General features: G+C 42.6%; 1 protein-coding gene across 4 annotated transcripts in view; it reads right to left on the bottom strand.

Moving 5' to 3' along the window:
- drosha (drosha ribonuclease III) overlaps positions 1-26,039 on the bottom strand; it is a 143,826-nt gene that overhangs the window by 30,008 nt on the left and 87,779 nt on the right. For all 4 annotated transcript variants that reach the window (XM_085286693.1, XM_085286694.1, XM_085286692.1 and 1 more), the window contains 2 exons: positions 17,451-17,495; positions 11,686-11,843 (listed from right to left, as the gene is read on the bottom strand). In XM_085286693.1, the coding sequence (XP_085142819.1) occupies positions 11,686-11,843; positions 17,451-17,495 (203 nt within the window). The remainder of the gene's footprint in view (positions 1-11,685; positions 11,844-17,450; positions 17,496-26,039) is intronic.

Raw genomic sequence — 26,039 nt, 5'->3', positions numbered from 1 at the left:
AGAAATCCTTCAGCTTTGATTGCAATTCAAATTTAAAGGTACGAAGAAGAAAAAAGAAAGAAAATAAAAATTCTGGTGCACCTGCAGGAGAGCCTGTCAAAATCCTAAGCCTACAAAAGGCAGCAACTGTGCGCGCAGCTTTAGAGAACATCTTTTAACCCTCCAACAATTCCTGGAAAAAGCTCATGGCAGCACTGTGATACTGTACATCAGCTCCCTGCCTTTCTCCACTACCAGTGAAAAGCAGGGAGGATACTGTAACTCCCCGCACAGTGTTAGACAGGGCAGGACGAGAGGGGTGTGAGGGGGGGTACGCAACTGCTGTTGCTGCTGTAATGGTCATTAATTAAACAGAATTATAGATTAGCATTGCAGATGTGGGCTGGTGCCATGCCAGGCAGGCAGGAAGCGTCGGGTAGGGTGGGCGTGAGCTAGCGCCATGCAAGCAGGGAGGTATATTCAGCAGCAGAGCGCATATCCATCTATAGCTAAGAGCTCCACGCAGGAGGGGAAGTCTGAAGATGAGAGAGGGAGAAGATGAGGAGGTGGTTGACATCAAAGAGAGAAAAAGGCCAAAGTTTATTGTCCAATTTTTAGCGCTTCTGCCTTTTATGAGCTGCCGCCAAAGAGATCTGAGGTTAAAACAGAGCGAAACTGCAGTTAAAGCATATTAAGCAGAAATGTGTCCGTCTAGATTTTTGATTAAAGTCTTCATTTGTTTTTTCTTTGTTCTTTTGACCAATTGTTTATCTCGGGGCGGCTGTGGTTCAGCAGGCAGAGCTGGCCGCCTGCCAATCGGAAGGTCGGTGGCTCAATCCTCGGCTCCTCCAGAACATATATCAAAGTGTTCCTGGGCAAGATACCGAGTCTGTGTGTCTTTGTGTGTGCGCAAGATAGTTAGAAAGCACTCAAAGGCATGGAATAAAGTGCTGCGCGAACGTGTGTGAATGGATGAAATCGGCTTTGAGTGCTCAGGTAGAGTAAAAGTGCACTATATAAGTACCGGCCCGTTTACCATTTACAATGAAAAATATACACTAGAACTGTTGAACTGGACCGACAGTTCTAAAACTCAATGCATCAGAAAAGTATTATCAAGTGTCATCCTTTTAAAAACGATCGTACAGTGTTGAAGTTTTCGCTAAGCCTTTACACCTGTGTAGTTGGCTTTGGGTGTAATTATAAAGTTATGTCCACAAAATAAGTGACGACTGTTGTGATATTTTGATACCACGGTAGCATTTACAGGATATTGCTTTGTAGTGAAAACTGTTACTCAATAAGGCCCATTTACTAGTTGTTTTTCTCTTTCTCTCTGACCCAAGAATTGATGTGTAAGACTCACAGGCTGGTACCCCAAGGTCGAAAATACCACAGAGACGAGACCACTTCCTTACTCCCATCCTCCCTTCTTTATCTCTTAGAAAAAGGCTCGTTAAAGGCCAGGTGGTTTGTTTCAGAATTCACTAATGAAAGAACTCTGTATTCTATGTCTAGGAGTGTATTTTGCTGGAATGATCATAAATTGTAGCTGAACTGATAAACTACACAAAGGATACTTCTTTGCTCACAAGGCAGGAAGACGTTTCCTTATTTGGTCTGTACTGGTTTGAACTGAGAACTTGCTGACACACGAACCTTTTTTTCCCTCTATATAAGCTGTTTTGTACTGAATAAACCTTTGAGTTGATTTGGGAAGGCAACCTGAAGCAGTCTGTGTTTCCTTGTTCTCCCAAGCTACTCCCGGCGCTGTAACTAACCCAGCTGAACGGCATACTTGAGTGTTACTTTGAATAATTAGGAATCTAATAAAGAAAGGACAGAACTCTGCTTATCGGTGCTCGTGCCTTGGAGGGAAACCGGGATGGAGATTTTCTCTTCAACGACCACACGTGATTTCAATTTCTCCCCTTCAAGGTAGCCTTCCAGCATGGCTGTTAATTTCCAATCACACCCTGGAAGTTGTTTTGTCACCACATGCACTTGTGACTCAATATGTCTGGGATCTTATCCAGTGCGCCCAAACAATTTTAATTTCAGTTTGTGGATGTAAAAAAAAAAAAAAAAAAAAAAAACCCTTTCAGTGCACTTGGTGCCAACAGTTCAGGTTTGTGGTTTTCTGGATGTTAAAGTAGAATTTTGGAACGATTCGGTCACGACTTCACGGTGCACAACCCCGTGAATGTCAAACAAAATGGTGAGCATGCTCTTGGTTGCACTCCAGACTTAATGCATTTCCTTTGAGCTTGAACACTGAAGGCTGCTGTTTGGTTATTGAGTTGTAGCCAGAAACCCAGATCTCAGCATCGCTGATGATCCTTGACATGAAAGTTTGGTCAGTTTAGCAGAAAAGGCTCTCGGAGGCCTGTGGTGAATTTCAAGTAGTAAACAAACTACTTTCAGGAAGAGAGTTAATATTAGCAGCCATGCTGGAAGCACTCTACAGGTGCACAAGGAGAGAAACTCATCCAAACTTAAATCCACCCAAGTGGGTCTCTCCTAATGGCCCACCTAAGAATGAACGGCGACTGGGCCCGGACCTGCCTCGTAGAAACCCGTCTTGACAGATGACAATTTTTTTTTAATCAGTTCTAAAAACTGCTTTTGTGTCCACTGTGAAAGTTTTGTTGCTGCTCTTTTGTTTTAGCTGTTATGTGTATTGTTATTTCTTTTATTATTTGACTTGATGATGGCAGAAGCATAAGAAGTAGGAGTGCTAACTTCAAACTACAACACCAGCATAATGTTGCCGTCTTCACGTTTAATCGATTTTCCTCGTAACTCTTTATATTAATTTTACTTGTCACTCAAACTCCTCTTAAATATTTAGATGTTTAATACAAGAAAGAAGAAACCGATTTGAATTGTTGCGCACTCAAAGATCACAGAACAGTTGATACACCAAGAACTTTTTGATATCACTGTGTATTCGAGGCCCAGGACAGAGCTTCATTAGGAGTGAAGGGACACTGCCTAATGCAGACTCCACATTAAAAATAATCACAGAGCGTCTTAATGAAAAGGCTCTGCTTCATGAGAGCGTGGAGAACTGAGGTTGGGAAAAGCAGGGGGACAAGGGGAGGGGAACAAAGACCAGAGATCAGTCAGTTTTCATCCTGCACCTCAGCACTGTACATGTGCACACGTGTGGTAAAAGGCTCAAAATCTATCACGTATACCGTTTGAGAGCTGAGTAAAACCGGGGATGCCAGAAAGAATGTGGTGGATAGGAGACGATTGAAAAGGTGTAGTGTGAGCTAATTTCACATCCAATAGGAGGCAGAGCGGGAAGGCAAAGAGGGGAGTGACAGTGAGAGATGAAACGAAAAAAAGGCAAGAGATGGGGGGGAAAAGAAGAGATAGAGTAGGTCAAAGAGGAATGCGTCGCCGTGTGAAGCGGCACAAAGAGCCATCCCTTATTCACTTCAACAGCAGAGGCACAATGCTCCAGTAAGGTGGGGGAAATTGAAGTAAAGTGTGGAGCCAAGGTCTTTATTCGCCTTTGACTTTGATCTAAAATACCTTTAACAGGCCCTCTGAAGAGGCGGCGACAGGCTGCCTGCTCCAAAAAGGGGCAAGTGCACCATTTTTAAAGCCTATTTTTCTCTTTTTAGGGAAATAATGTTCTTGTTTCATATGTGCATGCTTGTGTAAGCTTCAGATGTGTAATCGCCAACTACTTTTGACAAAGTTTTGCTTTAGTTGGGGGAAACTGGAGCGGTCACTTTGGACTCCGAACGTAAGGAAACAGTGATTTTAGGCAACCGGGGAAAAAAAAAAGGGGGGGAAACCATTTGCACCGCATGAAAAGAGCAGTTTTAATTTAAAATGACTCTCTGACAGAAAGAAATCTCAGGGTCTCCTCTAGCAAAGCTGCACTGAACAGAAAATGAAGCTGGAATTAGATTTATATAAAAGCTTAATTTACAAACTATTTAATAAACTATGTAATGTAACAGGCTGAAAGCTTGCATTATTTGAGCTCATCTTATTCAATCTCACGGTCAGGAAATTCTTTATAGGAGATCATGCAAGTGGAATTCTATTTGCTTAAAGAGTGGTCACTGCTCAATGTTATTTTCTAATTTCTATTTTCAAACTAAAGTAAACTGCAAATTCCTATTACGCGTTGGCTTACATCCATCACATACATACACAGTGAATGCTTAAACATAAACACTTCTCAAAGTATCTAAAGCCGAGAGGTTTTGTAAAACCCACATCAACATATACATAGGCTACGTTCACACTGCAGGTCTTAATACTCAATTCCGATTTTTTGATCAAATCCGATTTTTTTGTCTGCTCGTTCACACTACAAATAAAATGCGACAGCAAACGCGCTCTAGTGTGAACGCTCAAAGCGGCCCGCATGCGCAAAAGAAGACGTCACACACAACGCGCTCTGTTTAGACCCAGAGCAAACAGTATTGTTTGACTGATGGCCCTTAATATAAAGACTTCAGACTTCAATTTTTGCTTTAAGTTATTTTGTTATTTACATAATAATGTAAATAACCTAACAATGATCCTTATTACTGTTTAAGAGAGGAGCGGTGCTTCAAAGGATAGCTGTAGATTTCTGTCAGAATCTGCAGATTATACAGTACAAATAAAATGTTCACATTTCTCCAACGTTGTCTTCCCAACAGTTTCACTGACATCTATACTGGATGGCCAGGAAGCGTTCGCGATGTCTTCTCGGGCGCTGATAATTGGCGTCTGTCTTGTGTCAGTGACGTAAAAGACTGATTTAATGCAACATGACCGTTCAAACAGCAGTCGCTTTCTAAAACATCGGATATGTATTGGATTCAGTACCACATATGAAAGTGACCCAGGTCGGATTTGAAAATATCGGATTTGTGCCGTTTGCACTGTCATACCATGATCGGATATGGGTCGCATAGGGTCAAAAAAAAAAAAAAAAAAATCGGATTTGATGCGCTTTCGCCTCCAGTGTGAGCGTAGCCTTAGGTCCATAGTTTTTGGGTAAAGGCACAATTTGGGTGAAGTTGCCTCGGTGCACACCACCATTTTAACCCAGGCAATCAAGATGTGATTGAAGTGCCTCTTTAATGCAAGGAGCTCAAGGAAAGTATTGCAGAAATTACAGCCAATTTTAGACACACTCCCCATTTTTCTTAAGGCTGAAAAGCACCTGGACACTTCACTGACGACCACTTTTATGGTCATGCAAGGCCTTTTCAACTTTTTCCATTAAAAATCAAGCAGATTAAAGATTTGCAGTTCGTTTGGTAGTTTCTAACTGGAAATCTAAAATATGATGTCTAAAGAGACGAGGCCTTAATTAGACTGAAAAAACAAAGTAAACTTATGAGAGAGGCAGCAAAAACAACAGGAGCGGTTAAATCAGCAATCTGATGAAGGGCTGAAGAGAACGAAGGTACTGGCCGGCTCAGCAACACCAGTGCCTTTGACTTAAACCGGCACTGGTCGAAGAAAAAAGTAGAAATATTTAAGTATGAGAGAGATGAGGACTTATTTCAGTTAATTCAATCTTTTTTTTTTAAAACGCCAAAGAGCTCACAGCATTGTTTTGGGAGGGGAAAACCCCTCATAGACGTGTTGTTAGCCACTGGATGAGGCAAGTGACGTCAAACGTCACGCTACAAACCTTAACACAAGTCCTGAAAGAATATTCGACAAAGTTCGGAGACCTTTTAGAGCTCATGGACTCATGACTCATGGATAACATTCAGTGTTTGGCTGGTTATTCTGAGAGTTTCTTCTCTGTTTTCTTTTTGTGTTTTCTTTCTAGTTTACTGCTGATATTAATGCTTTTAAGATGATAACAAAGCTTTTGTTGAACAAGGTGTTCTGGATTCAGACTGCTCTAAACAGTCAGCTTTGTTTACTCCTGGGTCCGTGTGCCCTCGATGAGATCCATGAAATGGTCATCTCTGGCGCACAGCTCCGGCTGTGAGCACAGCAACCCGAATCTTTTGTTTATAAAGGGCAGCCAATCAAAACTAAGCTAGTCTAACGGGCGGGCAGACAGGAGCTGCACCAGCTTGCTTCAGAGAGTTGATGAATCGAGTTCTTGAATCAAGGCCCAGCATAAGATGAAGGATTATTTTTAATAAAATATTGTAAATTGCATTTGTGAATCATGCAAAGCTGTCCAAGTCCAACAATAAAACTGTGAAACTGGAAATGAGCATAACAGGCCCCCTTTATTAGATAATCTGCAGTGATTAGAGGTCCGAGAATAAAGCGGCAAAGAAGCTTCTCTGTACTTTATACATTTCTCTGCTTTTCACAGCAGCCTGAATCACAAATATTTCATTCACTAATTTCCTTTAACTTTCAATTTTAACCTAAAACTACCGTATAAAATATAAATGCACATATAAATGTTTCAAATGCCTTCTTTTCAAAGCTGTACAGTGAAACGTGCTCTCATTGAACAAACACTGAACATGAAGAAAAAGCCGGACCCCGTTTCATCCTTTTTCCCTAACAGTGAGATTCTTGCAACACACCCAGCTCTTCCGCTGTGAGAGGAGACAGGAAGCTCATCGCCTGGGGGCCGCAGCTCTCCATTACTGCTGTCTGATGCTAGCCTCCGGTCTCCGCCGCATCAAGACACCATCAGCTCCCACCCCTGCATCTTGCACTGTCTTCTCCTTCTAGGTCAGCTTGTCCTGGGTCACTCCCGTCTCCTCATCTTCGGCCTACCTTTTCGCGTGACCCTCCTTTCCATTTTCTGACCTTATTCTTGTCTCTATCACGACAGCCTGACCCACTTTGGTATAACCTTTGGTCCTTATGGGCAGCCATTGCTCAGTTCCAGCTTTCAAGTCAGTCGGCTCTATTTAGGTCAACATGCCTTTGGCTACTAATGAGCTACTGAACATAAATTACCCTGAAAATATATTAATTTGCTCGTTTTTGCTCCAGGAAAAGCAACAATACAATTCAGTGAAATAAAAAATACATTTGTTTAAAATTGCCACCCCTGCATTTTTTATTTATTTATTTGTTTTTAAACGTGAGGTCACCAAATTGGAAAATATAATTGGGATCAACCTTGAGTTGGAAAGTCCTTAAAGTGAAGCTCAGTAGGAGACAAACCTCTGGACCTCTAATCAACTTTGACCCTGACTGGAGAGATATTTGACATTTAAGTGATGGATTAGAACTAGGGTTGCCAACTCCCTGAAAAATAAATAAGGGACACCTCGTGGCCAGGGCCGGGCGACCCAGTTGTCTTCACCCTTCCCAGTGTGGTGAATTTTCTAGCTCTTTTTTTGTGTGTGAAATTATTTTTTTTAACCATTTGACTTGAAGTTGATTTAAGCAGATGCATATTCTATTCTTTGTGATATGAACACATGTGAAACAAGTGATCATTTAGCCATTTATTTTTAGCTCAAAATGACAACATTAACACAGTAAAACAGGTCTCTTTCTTAAACAGAAGCCTGTCATGCTTAACTTTTGAGAATATAAGTAAATCTTTCTTTAAAAGAACTCTGTCCTGCTTAACTTAAAATAATAGAAAACAATAGAAAGAAAAACATTCTTGTAACAGTGCACATTTAGTGCATTTAGTACAATTGGCTTCAGCTGAGGTATTATTTCAGCTTTTCTAATGCTAATCAGCTGCTCCTGTTTGTAAACCCGCTTGTTCCCATGATTACGCATCTTAACTCATCATCATTATTCATCTATGTATTACTTTTATGTATTAGTCATCTATTTGTTGTAATCATCTATCCTTGCAGTTGTTTATTACACAAAATAAATTATATTATCACACTTCTGGCCACATAGCGCTGATATTCACTGCACATGCCCATATTAACTTTTTCCAGCCAGGTGTTTTCCTTTTCCCATTCTTCCCTTTCTCTGAGGGGAACAAACATTGCTGCTCTAATGCTGGGCTCACACTGTGCGGTTTTTGGCCCATTTTGAGACGATTTTTGAGTCGTGCGACCGTTTTGGTGATCGGACCGATTTTGGCCTTCATCGTGCGTCGTGTAGTATACGTGGGGTAACGAGAAGTGATTAACACCTCACGACCAGCTCCCGATCATCAATCGCTCGTGAGGATCTCACCACAGCCGCTCACACTGCTCACGCGCAAACACGTAAACGTCGGTGAAAAAGACGGCGCAGCACGGCTGTGCAGTGTGTGATCTGGACACAAGCGATGGAGGCACAACTTGTAGAACTTTGAAAAGCTCATCCGAGCCTTTTCGATGTGGCATCACAAAATGATCACGACCACAACAACCGTGAAAATAGTTGGATCTACATCGCTGCTCAATCACAGCTGCCTGATCAATGTTTTTCATTAGCAATTTAGCAAAGTTGATGGTGGTGGTGTGTCTGTGTGAGTGAAAGATAGAGAGAGCGACAGATTTTCTGTTATAACCTTAATTTTATGGACGCACAGGGTGAGCTCTCAGGTCGCATCAGAGCATCGGGCGGTATAGTGTGAGACCTGCATCGTGACCTATGAACTTCTAACCCCTGCGAGTCAATCGTGCAGTTTGAGCAGGAGCTGAATATCGCGACTGAAAAAAATCGCACAGTGTCTGCCCAGCTTTAGGTGTACTGTCGTCCGAGACTTACACCGCAGTGACGGCGTTTGTTTCCCTGTTGGCCATGCTTCTTGTTGTGGTCACCTGTTGTCTTCCGGTATTTTCTCCGCAAGCGACCTTTCCTCGACCAATGACATGAGCGGTAATCTGAATTGTCATACTCAAATTGTCATAAGTGTGCTGTCAGCTCATTGGTCACAAAGCAGGAGAGGGGCTGGGAATTATGTTTTCAAACAAAGCGTTAATTCCATTAACATTTATAGACTACTTTTGATTCTCACTGTATTACGGGACAAAGTGCGTCCCTTATTAGCTCAACACGGGACGTGTACTTTTGTTTCTAAATACGGGACGATTCCGTATTTTAAGGGACGGTTGGCAACCCTAATTAGAACATGCACAGCAGTGTGTGTGTGTGTGTGTGTGCGTGGATGTAATCCACACATGCACACTCACAAACGCACACAGAGCAATGTCCTAGTCCAAATCTAAGCAAGCAATTACAGAGTGCAGCCTGCCAATAAGATATCAGAGGTGTGCTGCCAAGGCTAATTTGCTTTAGCTGTCAAACTCACTAGTGTGTTGTTTGGTGGAGCTCAGAAGTGAGTTAAGCTTCAGTTGCAAATAACCCTCTCATAGTCTGAATCAGAAACACCTCAAATTGGAGTGAACGGTCTCATTAGCGGAAACATTTTGCTATGAAAATTGCAATCTTTTCAGCCTTTCATGTGACGAGTAAACGAGCGCAGCTACACAATAACGACGAGTTTGTTTTGCCGCTCTCTTCCCGATCAATTTTTAAGTCGTCCTTGTAGAAGTTTGTAACTTTACTGACTATTGAACAGATGTCAAAACAGAAGCGGAAAAAAATTCCAGTGTTCCAATGTCAGTGATAAATCACAGCAGCACTGCAGAGAAACACTGTAATTAATAGAAAAAGGGGAAAAAAGCAAACTTACACCTTAGAGTTAGTATATGTTTTATTGTATGTAGTTTAATGCTCATGTTTAGATCAATATGTTGTGTTTGAAACCTGCAACATTCTTAGAGTTAAATAATCTTTACCGTTTAAGCCATTTTAACCTCTTTTTTTTTTTTTTTTTAAATGCAACTTTCTTCTGATTGGCTGCCACTAAGCTTGAACAGCAGGTAGGTGGGACTGTTGTGTTTAAAGTCAGGTCTGTGTGCCTGAAACATGGAGCATGGGCAAATAGTTCAAAAATGACACTAAGTTCTCACATATCTCAAAGGAAACTGTCACGAGGTTACGGAAAGGAAGGAAGGAGAATTTTTGACAACTCAGGAAAAGAGAAACTCAGTTATCAGAGAATCCAACTGTTCTCACATTAATCCCCTTACCAGTGTGTCCAGCAGACAGCCTACAAAGTAATCTGTTCTTATTCTTTCTAGCTCGAGAGATGATCCAACATAACTCCTTTCCTTTAAGATTCCCATGACCAAAGTCAAATTCCCTCCATCCATAACTTATCCAGGAGAATTCACCCAGCTTTTACGACTGCCACGCAGACACTTCCGGATCACTTCACCCAGTTAGGAACCTTCCAAAGCGAAATTGACTATTAGACTGCAAAGCCAATTCAGAAGTGTGCCTTAAGCCTGCATTCTCTGAACCTAATCTCCACCTGCAGAAGATTCTGTTAACTAGTCCACAGTGGAGAGCAGGAGCAGGACGACTGACACCAGCTGCAGTGCTGGAGTTGAAGTGCATCCAACCATGGGACGAGATCCTCTCTAAGGAAGCAGCTGAATGATCTAGAAGACTGCTACAGTAACAACCTGGCAAAAGAACCAGGCGACAGGGCACTGGATCTCAAACTGTGGGGCGGTGCAGCCACTCTCAAAAAATCATAATCATGATTATTTTGGTTAAATGTCCTATTATACAACTTTTTTTCCCCCAACTGAATACTTCAGTTAAAAAAATCTAATTAAATGAAATAAAGGTAGAGGTGGTGGAGCGTGGAAAGTTAGGGTTTAATCAGGGAGTGTGTTTGACTTTAAAGCCTCATATAAAGTCTCATAAAAGCAACCTCAAGTCCCAACCGGCCTGCCTCCATCACGAGATGTCGGTTTAATGCAAACGGGTGGCAACAGCAGCCTCGGTTTAAGCGACATAAAACCCAGGCTGAGTAACGCTGTCACGTGTTACTGAAAGCCTGAGAGACGCTGAGCGATCCAGAGACACAAACAGCTTCGGTCAATTTTTTCAGTGTTTTCACAGAATCAGGAAATCCAGAGTCTGAGGAAAAACGCATCGCTGTACAGGAAACCCAAGGGAAAAAAAAAAACAACTTTTTCCAGATTATTTTGTTTTCATTTATACTGGAAGCGAAATTGAAATTAGAATCTATTTGCCCAGCTGGAGAAGGAGCAAAGGACAAGGTGTCCCTTAGTTTCTCAGATTCAGCCCTCAATTGTGTGGAGTAAACATATTACTTTCTGAAAAAGGGTCTTTTGTGTAACAGTGTTATACATATATAAATATATATGACAAAGTAAATACGGACAAGCAAAAAGCTTTAAATGAGAATCCAGGAGTTCACAGGGTGGACAGTGAAATAAGACATGAATCAAATCTCCTTTTTCCCATGTGACAGCAGGGTTATGGCCTCACAGGTACCACAGACTACAAACACGAGGACTTCACAGTCCCCTGGGCCTCACTCTTGGCTGTGAAACCCTCGGATTAGGCTTTGTGCCAACAAACAAACCAAAAAAAAGAGCCATCTTTCACTAAGGTACTTTGAACATGACATTCAAGACATCATTTGTTACAGAAGCAGCTTTACCGACGGCGAGAACATGTATAAGCTGCAGGGGGTAAACATAATGATGATGTGGGAGGAGGCGGCTGCCGCATTCACAACAGATACAACAATTTAAAATGCTCAACATATAAAACTCCCAGCATTTCAGATTATATTATACATTATAATGCATCATGCCTCATCACCTCTGAAGGGAGCGGCAGATAAAAGTCTGGCTATTTCTGCAGCATCCCTGCAAATTGCATCTGGCCTGCTAGCGCCACACTTTGCATTTTAATTGGCCATAACTCTATTATCCACAAACAAACAGCGGAGGTACTTACAGGGTGAGGTGGTTAAAGCCCACGGTCCTTAAGGTGAAGGCTCTGGCCAGCAGGCGCACATGTGTGAACAAAACTCCGATAGACTCCTCGAATTGGGTCAGTTTTTGGAGGACCGGCGACGTCTCAATCAGCTGCCTGTCTGTCTGCGGCTCCTGTACCTGGAAAAGGACAAAGATCGCAACAAAGGAGGTTTGCTGACGAGATATGGGGCCCTGAAAGAGCTCTGGTCATTATAGATATAACGAAAACAGACAGAATGCCAGCACTCGCTGAAATCTGTTGTTCCTGTTTAGGATGATGGCTGTGAGTTCCAGCACTTGGTCTGTTTTGACCCTTCCAAGGCTACGTACGTGTGCCAGATCACTTTTCAATATTTGTACCCGACACACTCCTACTCATCTTTTATAGATCTGAGACTAGCCAGAGCCAACATTTAGTGAGTAGCAATTTTTCAGTGTTTACTTTTTGGCGAGTCCTTAGACCAGGTAAAGAGAGAGCTTAGTGCTAGAGCGCACGGTGATTATGCTAAATTACAGACTGCTTCCAGGGTGCTAACAGTTTGGGAAAGACCCTCCTTTGCTTCTACATAATAACATATCCTCAAACACAAAACCAGTCTGTGTGTTTTTGTTGTTTTTCTTTCAGTGTTTTGATTGAAGAGGAAGAACCTGAATCCCCTGCACACACCCCTGACCTAAACTCTGTCAGTGCTGCACCTCACTGTTGCTCTAGCAAACGGGAAATTCTCTCGCACTGACATCACTCAGAGTTAGGGTGACTGTGTTTAATGTGAACGTCCACCACTGTAACAGGATATACACTCAGCAGCCAACCAGGTTCAACTCCTGTCTTCTAACGCCGCTAACGTGGTCTGATATGATTATCGTCGTCGAGAGGGTAGGGTTGGGGTTTTGCCCGCAGTGCACCCTGCTTCATAAGATCACGAAGCTGAAATCATCTCAAACTGGTTTCTTGAACACAACGATGTATTCAAATGCCCTCCACAGTCACCGGAGCTTAATCCAGGAGTGCACCACCTGTGGGATGTGGTGGAGCAGGCGTATGACATCATGGATGGAAATGACTCTGGTTAAATCTAATATCAGGCAAAAAACCTGATATTAGGAAGGTGTCCCTAACAAAGTGGCCAGTGAGTGTATTTGACAGAAAAAACAAGCGGTAAAGCTCTATTGGCAGTTTTGTATTCAACTTGTTTTTAAGTAGAAATAATGTTCAGTATTTTTAGTGTTATTACATTTTTTGAGTAATGTTTTGTGTTTTGTTGTACTTTATTTATATTTTTGCTTATTTTTATCCAGCACTTTCTTACCTTTTCAGTTACTTATGTATTATATTTATCTTTTTTTACAAGGTATTTTATTACCACTGTTGACCTGTTTTAATTTTTGATACTTCATTTACTCCATTTAAATCATAATTTTGACGCACTGTATTCATTTTATTGAGCTGTTCTTTATTTAACTCAATTCATTTTGGGTTATTTTTAACGTTTTGGCTAATGTACTGCAGGAATTTCCCAACTTCTGGGCATAAATACGTAAAGAAATAAATATGAAATTTTCTGAATAAAATTTGATACGTAGTTATGAATAATGTGCTCGCGTTTGATGCGCCTAATCGCTTTTCGCTGTTAAATCTACTCTTTTGCCCTTGCATATACGTTTTGTAATTCATTTTAAAAATGTGCTCTTTGCTTTGGGATATCTCACAGCCCTGAATATGTATCTAGTAACAGCCAGCAAGACCACTTCAAGGATGCTTGAATAACACACCAAAGAGAAACTTGCTCAATGAAGTCGTTCTGCATAAGAGTGTCAGATAAATTCAGTAAATGAGATGAACCTCTGCAGTATGCGCTGCTTTAGGGCCTGTTTAGAGTGTGTGTTTTTCCTCCGACTCAAAACAAACTCAGATGATCTGGAGCAGATGGAATCTCTTAGTCATTAAGTTTTAAGTCAAACAGCTCCCTTTCCCCACCACTCTCTGTAAATCTGATGATTCCCACAGTCAATTAATATCTCTGGTGACTCAGTGGTACTGTAAATGCGCTGGCTTGTTATGTGAGCCTACTTGTGACTGTGATGAGACTTGAAAGAGCGGTTTTCAGTTGTGTAAATCGATATAGATTATGCTTTTAAGATTAGCTCCAGGGCATGGAGAGTTCAGAGGTAGATGGGTCCACGGCTCTCTTTAGCTACAGCATTTCCTCTCGTCTGTGCTCATTACAAAGAACATATGAAGAAAGAAGAGGAAGAAATGATATGCAAAGAAAATGTGTACACGCATGTTTGTTAAATCAATAGATATCCTTATGGGTGCATTAATTAGGCTGCTAGAATGAACTAATTGGTCTCTGCGTGGTGCAACTGTTAGCTTGACCAAGACATCTTTTCCACAGAAAACAGAAACATTGAGACGTGGACACTCAAAGGGAACGCATGCACATTCACTTGACCTTGTTAGTTTGCTCTATTTTACACTACGAAGTACCCTGAAAATAAGAATAAAGAATACACGCAAGGCTCTCAGAGGCAAGATAGCCACTTTCTTCATTTTCCAGCACTTTCTTTTGTCTGCGTTTTCGTGATGGAATGACAAGTAAACAGCGCTCTCAAAGTCTCCCATGTCGAGCCGCTGCACAGAGCAGAGATGTATTTTTAAACTCAGTATTTTAATTGGAGTGCTGCCGGTAATGTCATGCTTCCATCTTCCAGTGTGTCCTAAGAAACATTTCACTCCTGCCTTTTTTGCTCGTTCTGTTAATTAACGAAAGGCGTGTAAATGTCATGCATCGCAACTAACGACATCTGACGAGTTCAGCACTCATAGGCACGAGCTTATCCTTCAGGGGAAATGGCCAGCAGCAAGGCTTCAAACGAAGTGAAGAGGAGACAGAAAAAAAGAAGAATCAACAGCAGTTTTGAAAAAAGATGGGGGAAAAAAAAACATGTTTGAAATGGCTTCAAAGCATCACTTTCAGCTCAGTCCAGACAGAAAGCAGAATCAGAGCCCAGGTCTTCTGAGGCCAAAAAAAATAAATAAAATAAAATAAAAAAAATCCAGACTCTCATGTATCTCCTCAATAAACTAAAGGAGGAATTTGGCAATCCAAACTCAGTGTAAATGATGTTCTGGTAAATTATTCTGGAGAGCTGGAGGTGATGATGTGCTGGTGTGAATCAAGGAAAAAGGAAGGAGCGCAGAGTGATCCGCAGTATTCTGTAGGGTGAGGCTGCTGCAGGGTAGTGTATGCGTCTATGACAAAGATCTGTGTACGCACAATTACACACACCACCTCCAGCTGCCATCACCGTCGCCTCAAACCTCATTAAGGTAGCTTCTCTCATCTCTGCCCTGTCATCCCTCTCTTGGTCGGGGGGGGAGGCTGGCACACCTTGTTACCTTTCAACAGCAGATTTAGGCAATAGAGGCTCAGTTAGAAGCAGAGAGCACGAACATGTCTGTGTAGATACTCAGTCACTCAGGTCATGACGGTCGTGTGCTTCGGTCAAAGGCGACAGGACTTCTTTTAGGTTCTTGAAGACATTTTAACTTTCATCCAAGAGGCTTCATCAGTGCTGATGAGAAGTTAATTTAACCCCTAGTGGGGCTGTCACCTCAGAGGTGGCACCAACACGCCTGGACTGGCCTACGACACCAAAATAGATTTAAATCTCAAGGGACGTCCTGGTTAAATAAAGGTTTAATTAAACCTTTATTTAAAGACCCAAAAAATATATTTAAAAAATCCAAATAAAAGTCATTAAACTCGTATTTCTTGGCAGCATTTTTTAAGCAATGGCCGTGAATTTCTCATCCATGCTTCCTTCCTTTTCTCATGGCCTGCTTTCAAATATTGGTCTTCTGTTAGGCTCAAAATTAGCTTGTTTTCTCCCCTTCTTCTTTCACTCGAGCCATAGTCCATGTCTCAGGGTAAAAAACATTTATCAACTCCATTATCGCAGCCCAAGCATTTATTTATTTAAATCAATGTTTTTCCAAAGAAAATGCTTTGGAAATGAGGCCTCACAGCAGGAGCGTTCTCCAGATAGGTTAATGCTATCTATGTCAGCACAGGTCACTCTTGCAAAGATGTGCCTTTTCTTCGGCTTCTGATTCTGACACTTCTTTTCCAGTTTCTTCTGATGGAAATTCTCCTACTTTCTGCCTTTAGGAGTGCATACCTTTCTCTTAGAATATCCCTCGTTTCTCCATGATCCACTTCAAGGTCTACAGACCAATCGGCAACCTCCAATCGCTAGGGAACAATGAGTATTTCCCAACAGCTTGGCTGGAGGTTCCTGGCCATGTCTAGGTGAGATTGCTGCGGTCACATGTTGTTTGTATTGAACTGCGTAACTGGAGCTTGAGCGGCTGCTTCACAGTTCCTGCCAGCAACCTGCAACAACCGCTCGTCAACATTTGTCCCTGGGGAGCACTCTTTGATGGGGGTTGTCAACAGGTCTCTCGGCATGGGCGATTGTAGCTTTAAATGCACGCGGTGATATAAACTTTTCCTCAGGGTGAGAACTTTCTGCACATATTTGAGAATGAGGCCTAATCTTCCAATTCCAAGATTATATGCTTAAATACATAAACAATTAAAGGGTAAATACAGCTTAGATCACATCACGGTTCAGGGTGCTTTCAAGCTACCGAGAGGCTGACACAATTTAGTCAGGTCTTATCCCACTGGCAGAGGACCACCCAGAGGAAACCTCTGCAATGCACAGTGTGTGGTAATGAGGCTGTATGACTACTCAAGCACACTGTGGAGGAACCAACCGAACCACAGAGCCATAGCAGGACTGACCCAAGAGCTCCACCCTGCCCACATTAAGTGCTGCCACCGCCTGTGCAGCTCACCAGGAAAACAGGCTGCTGGGTACACAGTGGGTTTAGTCTGAGCACTGAACAAGATCAACAAAAAACATCCAGGCTCTCTGTGGATCTTGGGGATAACAAATACAGGGTTGAGGAGGCTAAGATATATTAAAAAAAACCCCAAACATATGTTGTAGGTAAACAAAAAAGCACAATGTTATTTTTTGGGGGGGCAAAAGCAGGATGTGTAAAAATGTACATGCGCAGCAAGATGAAGAGAATAAAGCGCTTAAAGACGACTCGGCATACACACAAAGAAACACTTTCTCCTCGCAAACACATCAGAGAGAAGGATGCCTGACGGTCCCTGGAGGCCCCATGTGATTCGGGACTGTAATCCTGTTATGGCATCTTTGATCTCTTCTTCCAAATCCTAATTTCAAACAAACACTGTTGACATGTTTAATGTTTCTGGGCAGATCATGCAAAGCAAAGAGCAGCAGAACGGAGAGAGACTGAAGAGACGGATGATGGAGAAAGGATGAGGAGGGGGGGAAACGGGGGGGATGATGTGGCAAAGAGAAAAGGCAAGAGAGACTGAGTAAGTGAAAAAGCGGATTAGGGTCTCGACCAAAATGGAGAGCATCGAGACAAGGGAACAGAACAATAGAAACTAGTGGAAGGCTACCGGGAGCCTTGTGACAGCCATAAAGAGCTCAGTCAGCCTCAGGCAAAATACCCAACAGCTTGCCCACCTCTGTTACCGACACACACGAGAAGAAGAAGAAAAATAACACGCACATTTAGACGAGAAAACTTCAAAGATTCGCGAAGGCTTTTGTGTCTTGGGGGTGAGGTGAGTTTTAATGAGAGGTACCCAGACAAAATAAACATCAATAATAAAACATATCTCTCCTAACCTGCAGGGGGTGTGGTGGGTAGTTGAGCCAGACCTCCCGCAGATCCTGTGAAGACAAACAGAGAAGGGAACAAAGATGAAGAGTCAGGGGGAAGAAATTAGCGCATTTCCCCTTGGCATGAGGGTCATCCTGTTAATGAATATAATTCATTAACACTACAAATAAACACAGCGAATCATTAAAAGTAGCAAAAGAACCCAAAATGAATATTCAAAAATAGCGCATTTTTTATAGATGAAGGGTTATTTCGGCTTCAGATTGGTTGGTTTTGAACATTACAAAAGCTTCCCGGGCACAATATACTACCTCTCACACCGCTTTCCTTCACTGTGAATAGGAACCCAACCTTCAAACGATTTTTCTGCAACTACTTCTTTTGTTGCATTTTACCATGCATTTTCTGTAGCACTTGAATTTGAATATTTTTAAGCCTATGTGCACACGTGTATGTGTGGACTCTGTTAAGAGAAACCACCTGATTTGGACAGATGTACAGAAAATGAGTCAGAGAGTGAGTTGTCTATAAAAGCCACTTGATTTCCAAAGCAGCGAGTGTGCCTAACGAGGAAGAGACTCCCTCTGAAACGTGACGCTGACAAATCAGTTCACACGTAGGAACTATTAGCGCTATTAGCATTATTAAGAGTAACCTCCAATGAAGTCAACGCAAAGTGGCAAAAACAGACAGTTCCTCTAGTGGCCACTAGAGGCTCTCTCCAAATGTGAGTCAACACACACATTAAAAAGACACATTTACAACCTGCTACAAAATACAGTTTAAAGGTTCAATAACCCACCTTGTAAGAGCTCTGGGGATAATTATTTTTATTACTCATTTTTAGTCATTAAACTGGAGTGCTTCACTGTGTGTGTTTTGTGTGCGTTGTTGGAGCCTTTTGGAGTGTTTTAATGGACTACGTGAGTAATATTATCGCCTTCTATCTGGTGCAGATCAACCTAGAAGTTCTTGCTTCAGTTTTGGTGAAATTCTAGAGCTTTATTAGTGTTCTCCTTCAGCGGACTCAAACTTTTTTTGCGCCACGGACCGGTTTAATGTCAGACAATATTTTCATGGACCGGCCTTCAAGGTGTCGCGGATAAATACAACAAAATAAAGTGATAGGAGCAAGACAAAAACTGTGGTATTTGGTAAATATAATAATAATAAATGTGAATTCACTGTGTAATTCTGTAACTTTATTAGCAGCGTCCTCCGGAAATGCACCAACTGTTAGATTAAATAGTTTAAACATTTGTCATTTTTATATGTACCATTTGTCCATTGTTTTTAACCCTGTGAAAGGAATTCTTTCTTTCTTCCCATACCCAGATTCTCGAGGTTCTGGGTGCAAGGTTGAAGTGTTTTATCACAGGAACGTCCTTTTGAAGATCTGTTTGATGTTTGGTAGAGCTTCCTACCCTTTGTATGGTTTCACTGTGTTATCTTTGGTAAACCATACATTGGGTGTGGGGGAAGACTACCCTCTTTATGACCAAGGATGTTGTTCCTGCTTTTAGGTTTTATGACCCTTTGATCAAAAAACACACACACACACACACACACACACACACACACACATACATAGACAAGGAGTGTGTGTGTGTAACCAAAAGGGGTTGCAGGGGGAGGTGTTTTGTAAACTATTGTTTGAAGTTTGTCAATAAAAGGCGGCGAGAGGAGGCCACCATTGTGGTCATTTCGACGTGCTGGACACAGATGAGGGCTTCCCTTGCGCAAGAAATCGATCGAATATTGTTGCCTTGCTTTTCTTTCATGGGAATAAGTCTTAGAGACAGCGGGGTCTGAGTTTAGACCCAACATTAATTGGTCCTTCGAGCCGGAGTCCAAGAATTTCGCCGCACACTGAGGAGAGAGAGGACACGCCGCAGACTGTCGACAACCAGGCCGTTAGGACGCCTGACAAAGCCCTGGAGTGTTAAATTCGCGACCAGGCCGGTGGTATAGCGTCTGAACTCCCCTCGTGGACGGCGACTGACGGGATTCTAGGACTCTCCTGTGAACGAAACGCAACACAACGGTAAGCAATCAGAGAGCGTCTCTATAACCGTGTGAATGAATGTGGGATCCTAGAAGCGCGTCACCGTGATTCTACGTGAAACGTTTGAGTCCGGGGGAGCGCTGGTCACGAGAGCGCACGTGGACCCAAAACAATAGAAGAGCGGCTACGGGCTGTGCGTTAAACGTGAGTCCGGGAGCGCGCTAGCCGCGTGAGAGAGACGCAGGCTTCTCCGCTGTTTGGGGGCGTGGAGAGAACCTAGGTTCGGAGTCCGGAATCTCCGCCATTTGGGGCGTTGGAGAGTGTCCGAAGGTTGAATTCTCCGCCATTTGGGGTGTTTGAGAGCTTTCAACAGAAGTTACAGGCCTATAAACAGTGTGAATGAACGTACGTGTGTATGAGTGCCAGTAAAGTGAACGCAGCAACACAGAAGGAAACCTAAAGCGGTGTTAACGTAATTCTGTGACCTGTTGTGTACACATAGCCTGGATTTTGGAGTAAGGCGTTGCCTACCGTAAACTTGAGAGAATTGTCATAATGGGGAATAAAATGTGTAAGTCTGCCTTAGAAGGGGATGTAAAATTTATGGAAAAATTTTCACCAGGCAGCACGCAGTATATAGGTTGTTGGCGTAAGAAATATGGATTTGAAGGGATATTAGTGGAAGTTCAGTGTAAAATGCTGGTAGAAAGAATAGCTGTAAGTGTTGCAGGTAAAACAGGGAAAGCGAAGCGGAGGAAGGAATTGCAGTTAGCAGTTGCTAAGTTGTGGCTGGAGCAGGCTCAGAAGAGGAGAGAAGCACAGAATGTTAAAAGAGCAATATTGCAAGCAGTAGTTGTGAAACCTGAGGATGAAACTACAGCTCAATCCACTGCAACTACTTTAGAACAACACCGTAGAAAAGCATTAGAAAGAGCAAGAATGTTAGCAGAAAGAAGAGCCAGAGAAGAGCGTGAGAGAGCAGAGGCAGAAGTGGAGGACAGATTAAAGGATGAATATGGAGAGGCATTGAGTCCAAGACAGACTAGGCAAGAGAGGAGACAGAAAGGAAAGAAAGTGAACACGAATGTTACAACCACATATCCATCCCTGACACAACACAAAAAAACATATGGTGTTTCAGCCCCAGAGTATGAAGATGAAGCAAGTTTTTCTCCTGATCCAATCCATGAGGTGAGCACTTACCCTATGGTAGAGGTTGCAAACCCGCATTTTGGAGTGGATGCAGATAATAGCCGCACTATTCATGTTTACCGGCCATGGACCGAGTCTGAATGTGCTGATGCTTGTAAGAGCCTTGGAGACCCATTGACTAATGTTGATGAGTTTATAGCTCGACATAGACAGCTTTGTTCCTCGTACCGTTTAAATGGACAGGAAACTGAGACTACCTTTAGGAGATGTCTCACTTATAACTGGACCCGTGTCAGAGGATGGTACACGGGCAGAGGGCCAGGTGATAACACCCTGCCCTATGGAGATGCAGGTCTCGCTGTCCAAATTAATGGAGTGTACGATCGTCTCAGAAATACTTTTAGAACAACTGCAGACTATACAAAAATTTCACAATGCACACAGAAGGAAGGAGAAGACGTTCATGAGTATAGAGGTAGATTGGAGGAAGTGTTTAAGAGGCATAGTGGACTTGAAGAAGATGCAGACGTAGCAGGCCCCTATCAACAGCAGCTGAAACATGCCTTAATGAGTGGCTTCCATCCATCCATTGCAGATTTTATTAGAAAGCAAAATGTAAATCACACCACAGATGGAGTTACTCAATGCATGAATTGGGCAAAGCATGCACAAGATGTGATTAAAAGTAAAAAGAAAAAATTGCAAAATACAGTGAATGCTGCCACATTTTATGTTGATGAAGAGTCTCAGGTACTTTTTCAGGGGCAGACTAGACAAAGTAAAGGTAGAGGAGATAGAGGTAATTGGAGGGCTAGAGGAGAACGAAAGAGAAGGGATGAAAGGTGTTACAACTGTGGGAAAATAGGTCATTTCATTAGAGACTGCCTTGAGGACCTACGTGAGGAGTACAGACGACCAGGCCCACGAAACCCCTCATATAATAAATGACTAGTATCTGCTGCCACTGTCAATACACATGCATGTTTAAACACCCCATCAGACTGCCACAAACAACAATCAGTGCCCCAAACCATAGATTTGACTGAGGTTTTGTTGAATTTATCAGGGAAAGAAGTGAAACCCTTTCGCACATTAACAGTGCAGGGAAAAACTATACAGTTTTTATGTGACTCAGGAGCAGATAAAACCGTCCTGAGGGACCATGTGTCAGGAATAAACCCCTCAAACGGTGTCATTTATGTAAAATCTGCAAACGGACAGTTAAATCAACATAGGATCTCTAAGCCAGTATGGATCAGAGATCCATCCACTGGAGAGACAGCTCAGGGCTCAGTAGTGATGTGTCCAACATGCCCTGTGAACCTTTTGGGTAGAGACATGATGGTAAAACTTGGAATCTCAATCATTCCCATGGCTGTTGGAATGATAACTGCAGGAAAAGGAGAAACTGCAGAAGCAATGGTTCACCAGGGCAGTAGCGATGTACATTACTATTGGACGCTTGACCTGTCAACTTCCAGGCCAGATCAGATAAACTGTAAAATGTTGACCACAGCTGAGGAGAGATTAGCTGAGGGCTATGATAGACAGGAGCCAGATGAGATGCACATCACACTTAGGTTTAAAACAACACCAGGACTTGATGATGCTTACACTGACAAAGTAATGAAACTGGATCCTCAAAGAATTACTGTAAAAGCTGTATATACTGATGGTAAACAAATGGCAGGATGCAGTGTGATAATTTCTGAAGCAGCTCGACAACTCTTCAAAGGAAAGGTGCCACATGTTCCACTAACTAAGTGTAGCACAGCTGAGTGGGAAGATTTAGCATTTTTAGTGGAGCAGGGAGAGCACACAAATGTATGGCAGCCATGTGGAGGGGGATGGGAAACAAACATGCATAGCAGTATCTTCCGTAAGAAGCTGGGGTGGGTGACACATGCAACACCTCAGACACACTTAAAGGGAAGTGAGAATGAAACAGCAGAATGACACATGGTAGATCTAAATGATCACCCTGAGCTTAAACAGATTCCAGACGTTTTGTGGTCAAAAGGAAAGACTGATGTAGGGTTAATGAAAACAGCAAACCCAGTAGTAATAAAGCCTAAAACCTCATATAGACCTAGAGTGAAACAGTATCCACTTAAACCAGATGCAGAAGTAGGGATTAAGCCTGTAATAGAAGACATGATTGAAGCAGGGAGATGAAGCCCCAAATGCAGCATGTAACACGCCCATTTTTCCAGTAAAAAAAGCTGATTCTCAATCGTGGCGCATGGTTCAAGACTTGAGGGCTGTAAATCAAGCTGTAGAAAGTATTGCACCATGTGTCCCAGACCCTCATACCTTGTTAAATCAGATAAGACCAGAGATGACATATTTCACAGTGGTAGATCTGAGTAATGCTTTCTTTTCCATACCAGTGCATGAGAATTCACAAGGTTGGTTTGGATTTACATACCAAGGTAAAAAATATACCTACACTAGATTACCGCAAGGTTTTTGTGACAGTCCGACCCTTTTCATGCAAGCAATAACTAATTGTCTGTCTGATTTCATGATACCATCCCATTCACAGATCTTAGTTTATGTGGATGATATTTTGATAGCGTCTGACTCAGAACAAAATTGTAAAACTACGTCTATAGCACTGTTGACACATTTGGCAAAAACAGGAAATAAAGCATCGCTTTCAAAGTTACAGTGGGTACAGGAAGAGGTGAAATTCCTAGGTCACCAGCTTAGTTCAGCAGGAAAAAGCATACACCCAGAAAGGAAAGCAGCTATTTTAGCAGCTCCTAGGCCAGTGACAAAGAAACACATGATGCAATTTCTAGGACTGCATATTTTGAGATGACAAGATAATGTGTACTAAGCATAGAAATGACAGGTCCTGTGAAAATGTACCATTTGACTTTCTCTTTTAGCCTTGACAGCTCACTCCGCTGACATCCAAAGATTGTGTTGTAGTTTCTCAACATTAAAATTAAATGTAACGCTCGACGATGATGCGTTGATAAGGCGGTGACTCTAGTAGCGCACCACACAAGGCTCTATGTAGGAAACTCCTTGTCCAAGTGCTTTCAGGTGCCATCAGTGAGCGATGGTGAAAGAAAATAGATAATTTTCAGGCCCAGAAGTCTGCATATCGACCTTACACAGTCAAGTAAGGTGGTGCTTGTAAAAAGGTGGGTTGTGATGTGGATTTGAGCAGAAGGTGAGGGGTGTTTGCGGGTGGAGTATTGGTGGGATTTAGCTTTTAGAGGAGCGTTTCCTCTGGAGACGCACACTAGCAGCGCTGGACTTTTGCCCGCCCTGCCTGTGGAGAGAAATATGTGCAAGATCAACATGTTTCCTCAACCCTACTCTGAGGTAACCACACAAGATCGAATAGTAGAGAGACCAAGGCTGAAATATACACAGTACAAAGAGAGAGAGAGAGAATAAGTCGTGGCTCTCAAGTTGTTGCCAAGGACAACGCCAGCCGGAGGCAGTTTTAGGCCTAGAGTCTAATGTTGGGTGAGTCATAGTGGTGATAGAGATGTGGAGAGGGCCTCTAAAGTACAGTATCACTCAGGTGTTTAAAAGGTTCAAGGAGATAAACCTTTAAAATGCGGTGATGGCCCACGGGGGATGGGGGGGTGGGGTTGTGTGTGGTCAGCAGCATCGAATGGGCGCCTCATCTTCTCAACGCACCCAGCTGGCAACCCATCGCCTTGAGCAGCCGATGAAAAATTCATGAAAAGTGGTCAATACGTTTGAGTAAATGCTTCCTTTTGGTTGCTTGTCCTTTTTTTCTTAGCCTGCGAGCTGGGTGGAGGAGCACTAAGTACACAGCGCCTATCAAGTCGACACTGAGCTTGCTTCCGGATGCACGCGTCGTCGGTTGTTAAAAGAACGTCGATAGCGCTGGCTAATGGATTGATTGCTTTCACACTTCTTTTGCAGGTGCACAATTTGCTTTAAAACACATAAAAGTGATTCACCTAGGCCGACGCATTTAAAGCGGCATAGGGGAAATGAGAATGAAAAGGACAAGAAGGGAGAACATGACACTTGAAATAAATAAATACATACATAAAAACAAAGGGAGAAGTGAAGTACACGAGTCGGTTCGGCTTAAGATCGAGGCTTATGATTAAAATCCATCCACAAGGCGCTCGCGATCCGCCCACATGCTGTATATAGACCCGAACAGCTAATGTTTCAATTACAGCCATTCCAAAGACAAGTCAGACAATGATTAAGCCAGCATCGAGTGGGGATTTAAGAATAACAACAACATTTTCCCCCCCCCTACACACAAACACACTCTCTCTCCCAGTGTAAGGAAGGTATAATTACTAGGGGCACAAATCATCATGTACAGCAGCTGAATCACAACCATTTGGAGGATATAACTGCTGCTACAAACAGAAGGGGGAAAACACATGCAAACATGTTTATTCGAATGTCACTGACCCACCTGTAATGACATTTGAAAATAGAAGCAAAATAAAGGGCAATTTGGAAAAAATGCCTCTGATCTTCCTTTTGTTGGACTCAGCTTTAACCCAGTTTTCCCCAACCACGGTAACCCGCCTCTGCATCACCACCTGGATTCAACTAAGCAAACAGGCAAGCTCCATCATACGGTGATTATGTTTTAGCTAGTAGCAGGTTATTTACCACAAGAGGTCTCCCAGCAGGAGGCAACTTGTCTCCAAAGATTCGTGGTCTGACTGATGGCAATTGCATTGTGGTTAAAATCTCTTATAAAAGCAAGTCATTTTGTCATTTTGATTTAAAAATTGTGAAATTTTTGCATTTCTGGTCGGACTTTGAATGTAAGTACTTACATTTCTCTTTGATGTGAATTTCTGTATATGTAGACAGAAACAGACAGCAAACAAACAATATATCACTAACCAGCTTGACCCCAAAATCAATTTGAAGGGAGCAACTGATTAGCAGTTGCAAACCCGGTCCCTGCCTTAGAAGCAACGATTTCCTGGGCTATGAAACTGCAACTTCATTGCACATAGTTGAAGTAATTTTGGCCACGCCACGGTCTCCAACCACTATTTTCCCCAATGTGACTGTAGCATAACTGATAAATGGTATGCCGAATGTAATTGCTATAGAGTAAACGGCAAGCTGAGAGTAGGTCAGATCCTGTCTAAAATGAGTTCAACTGAATGCCATGAGAGGCGGTCTGATGAAGCAGCTTTTGAAACCATCTCTCAGGGATTTGGGGGTATGTCAAATGAAATTGGGAACCAATGCTTTAACCCACAGGGGAGTCGAGGCACAACCTCATTCTTGCACATACTCCGGCCTCACAAGCCAACTGTGAAGACTCAGCGTCACATCCCCCTTTACCCACACACACTCAAGCACACACAACCCCTGGGATTGTTGGCTGTCCATGATTGGGACATAATGGTGCTCTTCTCTGACAAGGTCCAGTGCTCGCTGACAAATTGGTCTC

The sequence above is a fragment of the Mchenga conophoros genome, linkage group LG9 (genome assembly GCF_057382185.1).
Source record: "Mchenga conophoros isolate Kocher_MC1m ecotype Shallow Benthic linkage group LG9, M_conophoros_male_GT1.1, whole genome shotgun sequence".
NCBI classification, from domain to species: Eukaryota; Metazoa; Chordata; class Actinopteri; order Cichliformes; family Cichlidae; genus Mchenga; species Mchenga conophoros.
Note: the sequence above shows the minus strand (reverse complement) of the source record. Positions and strands in the feature narration are given on the sequence as shown.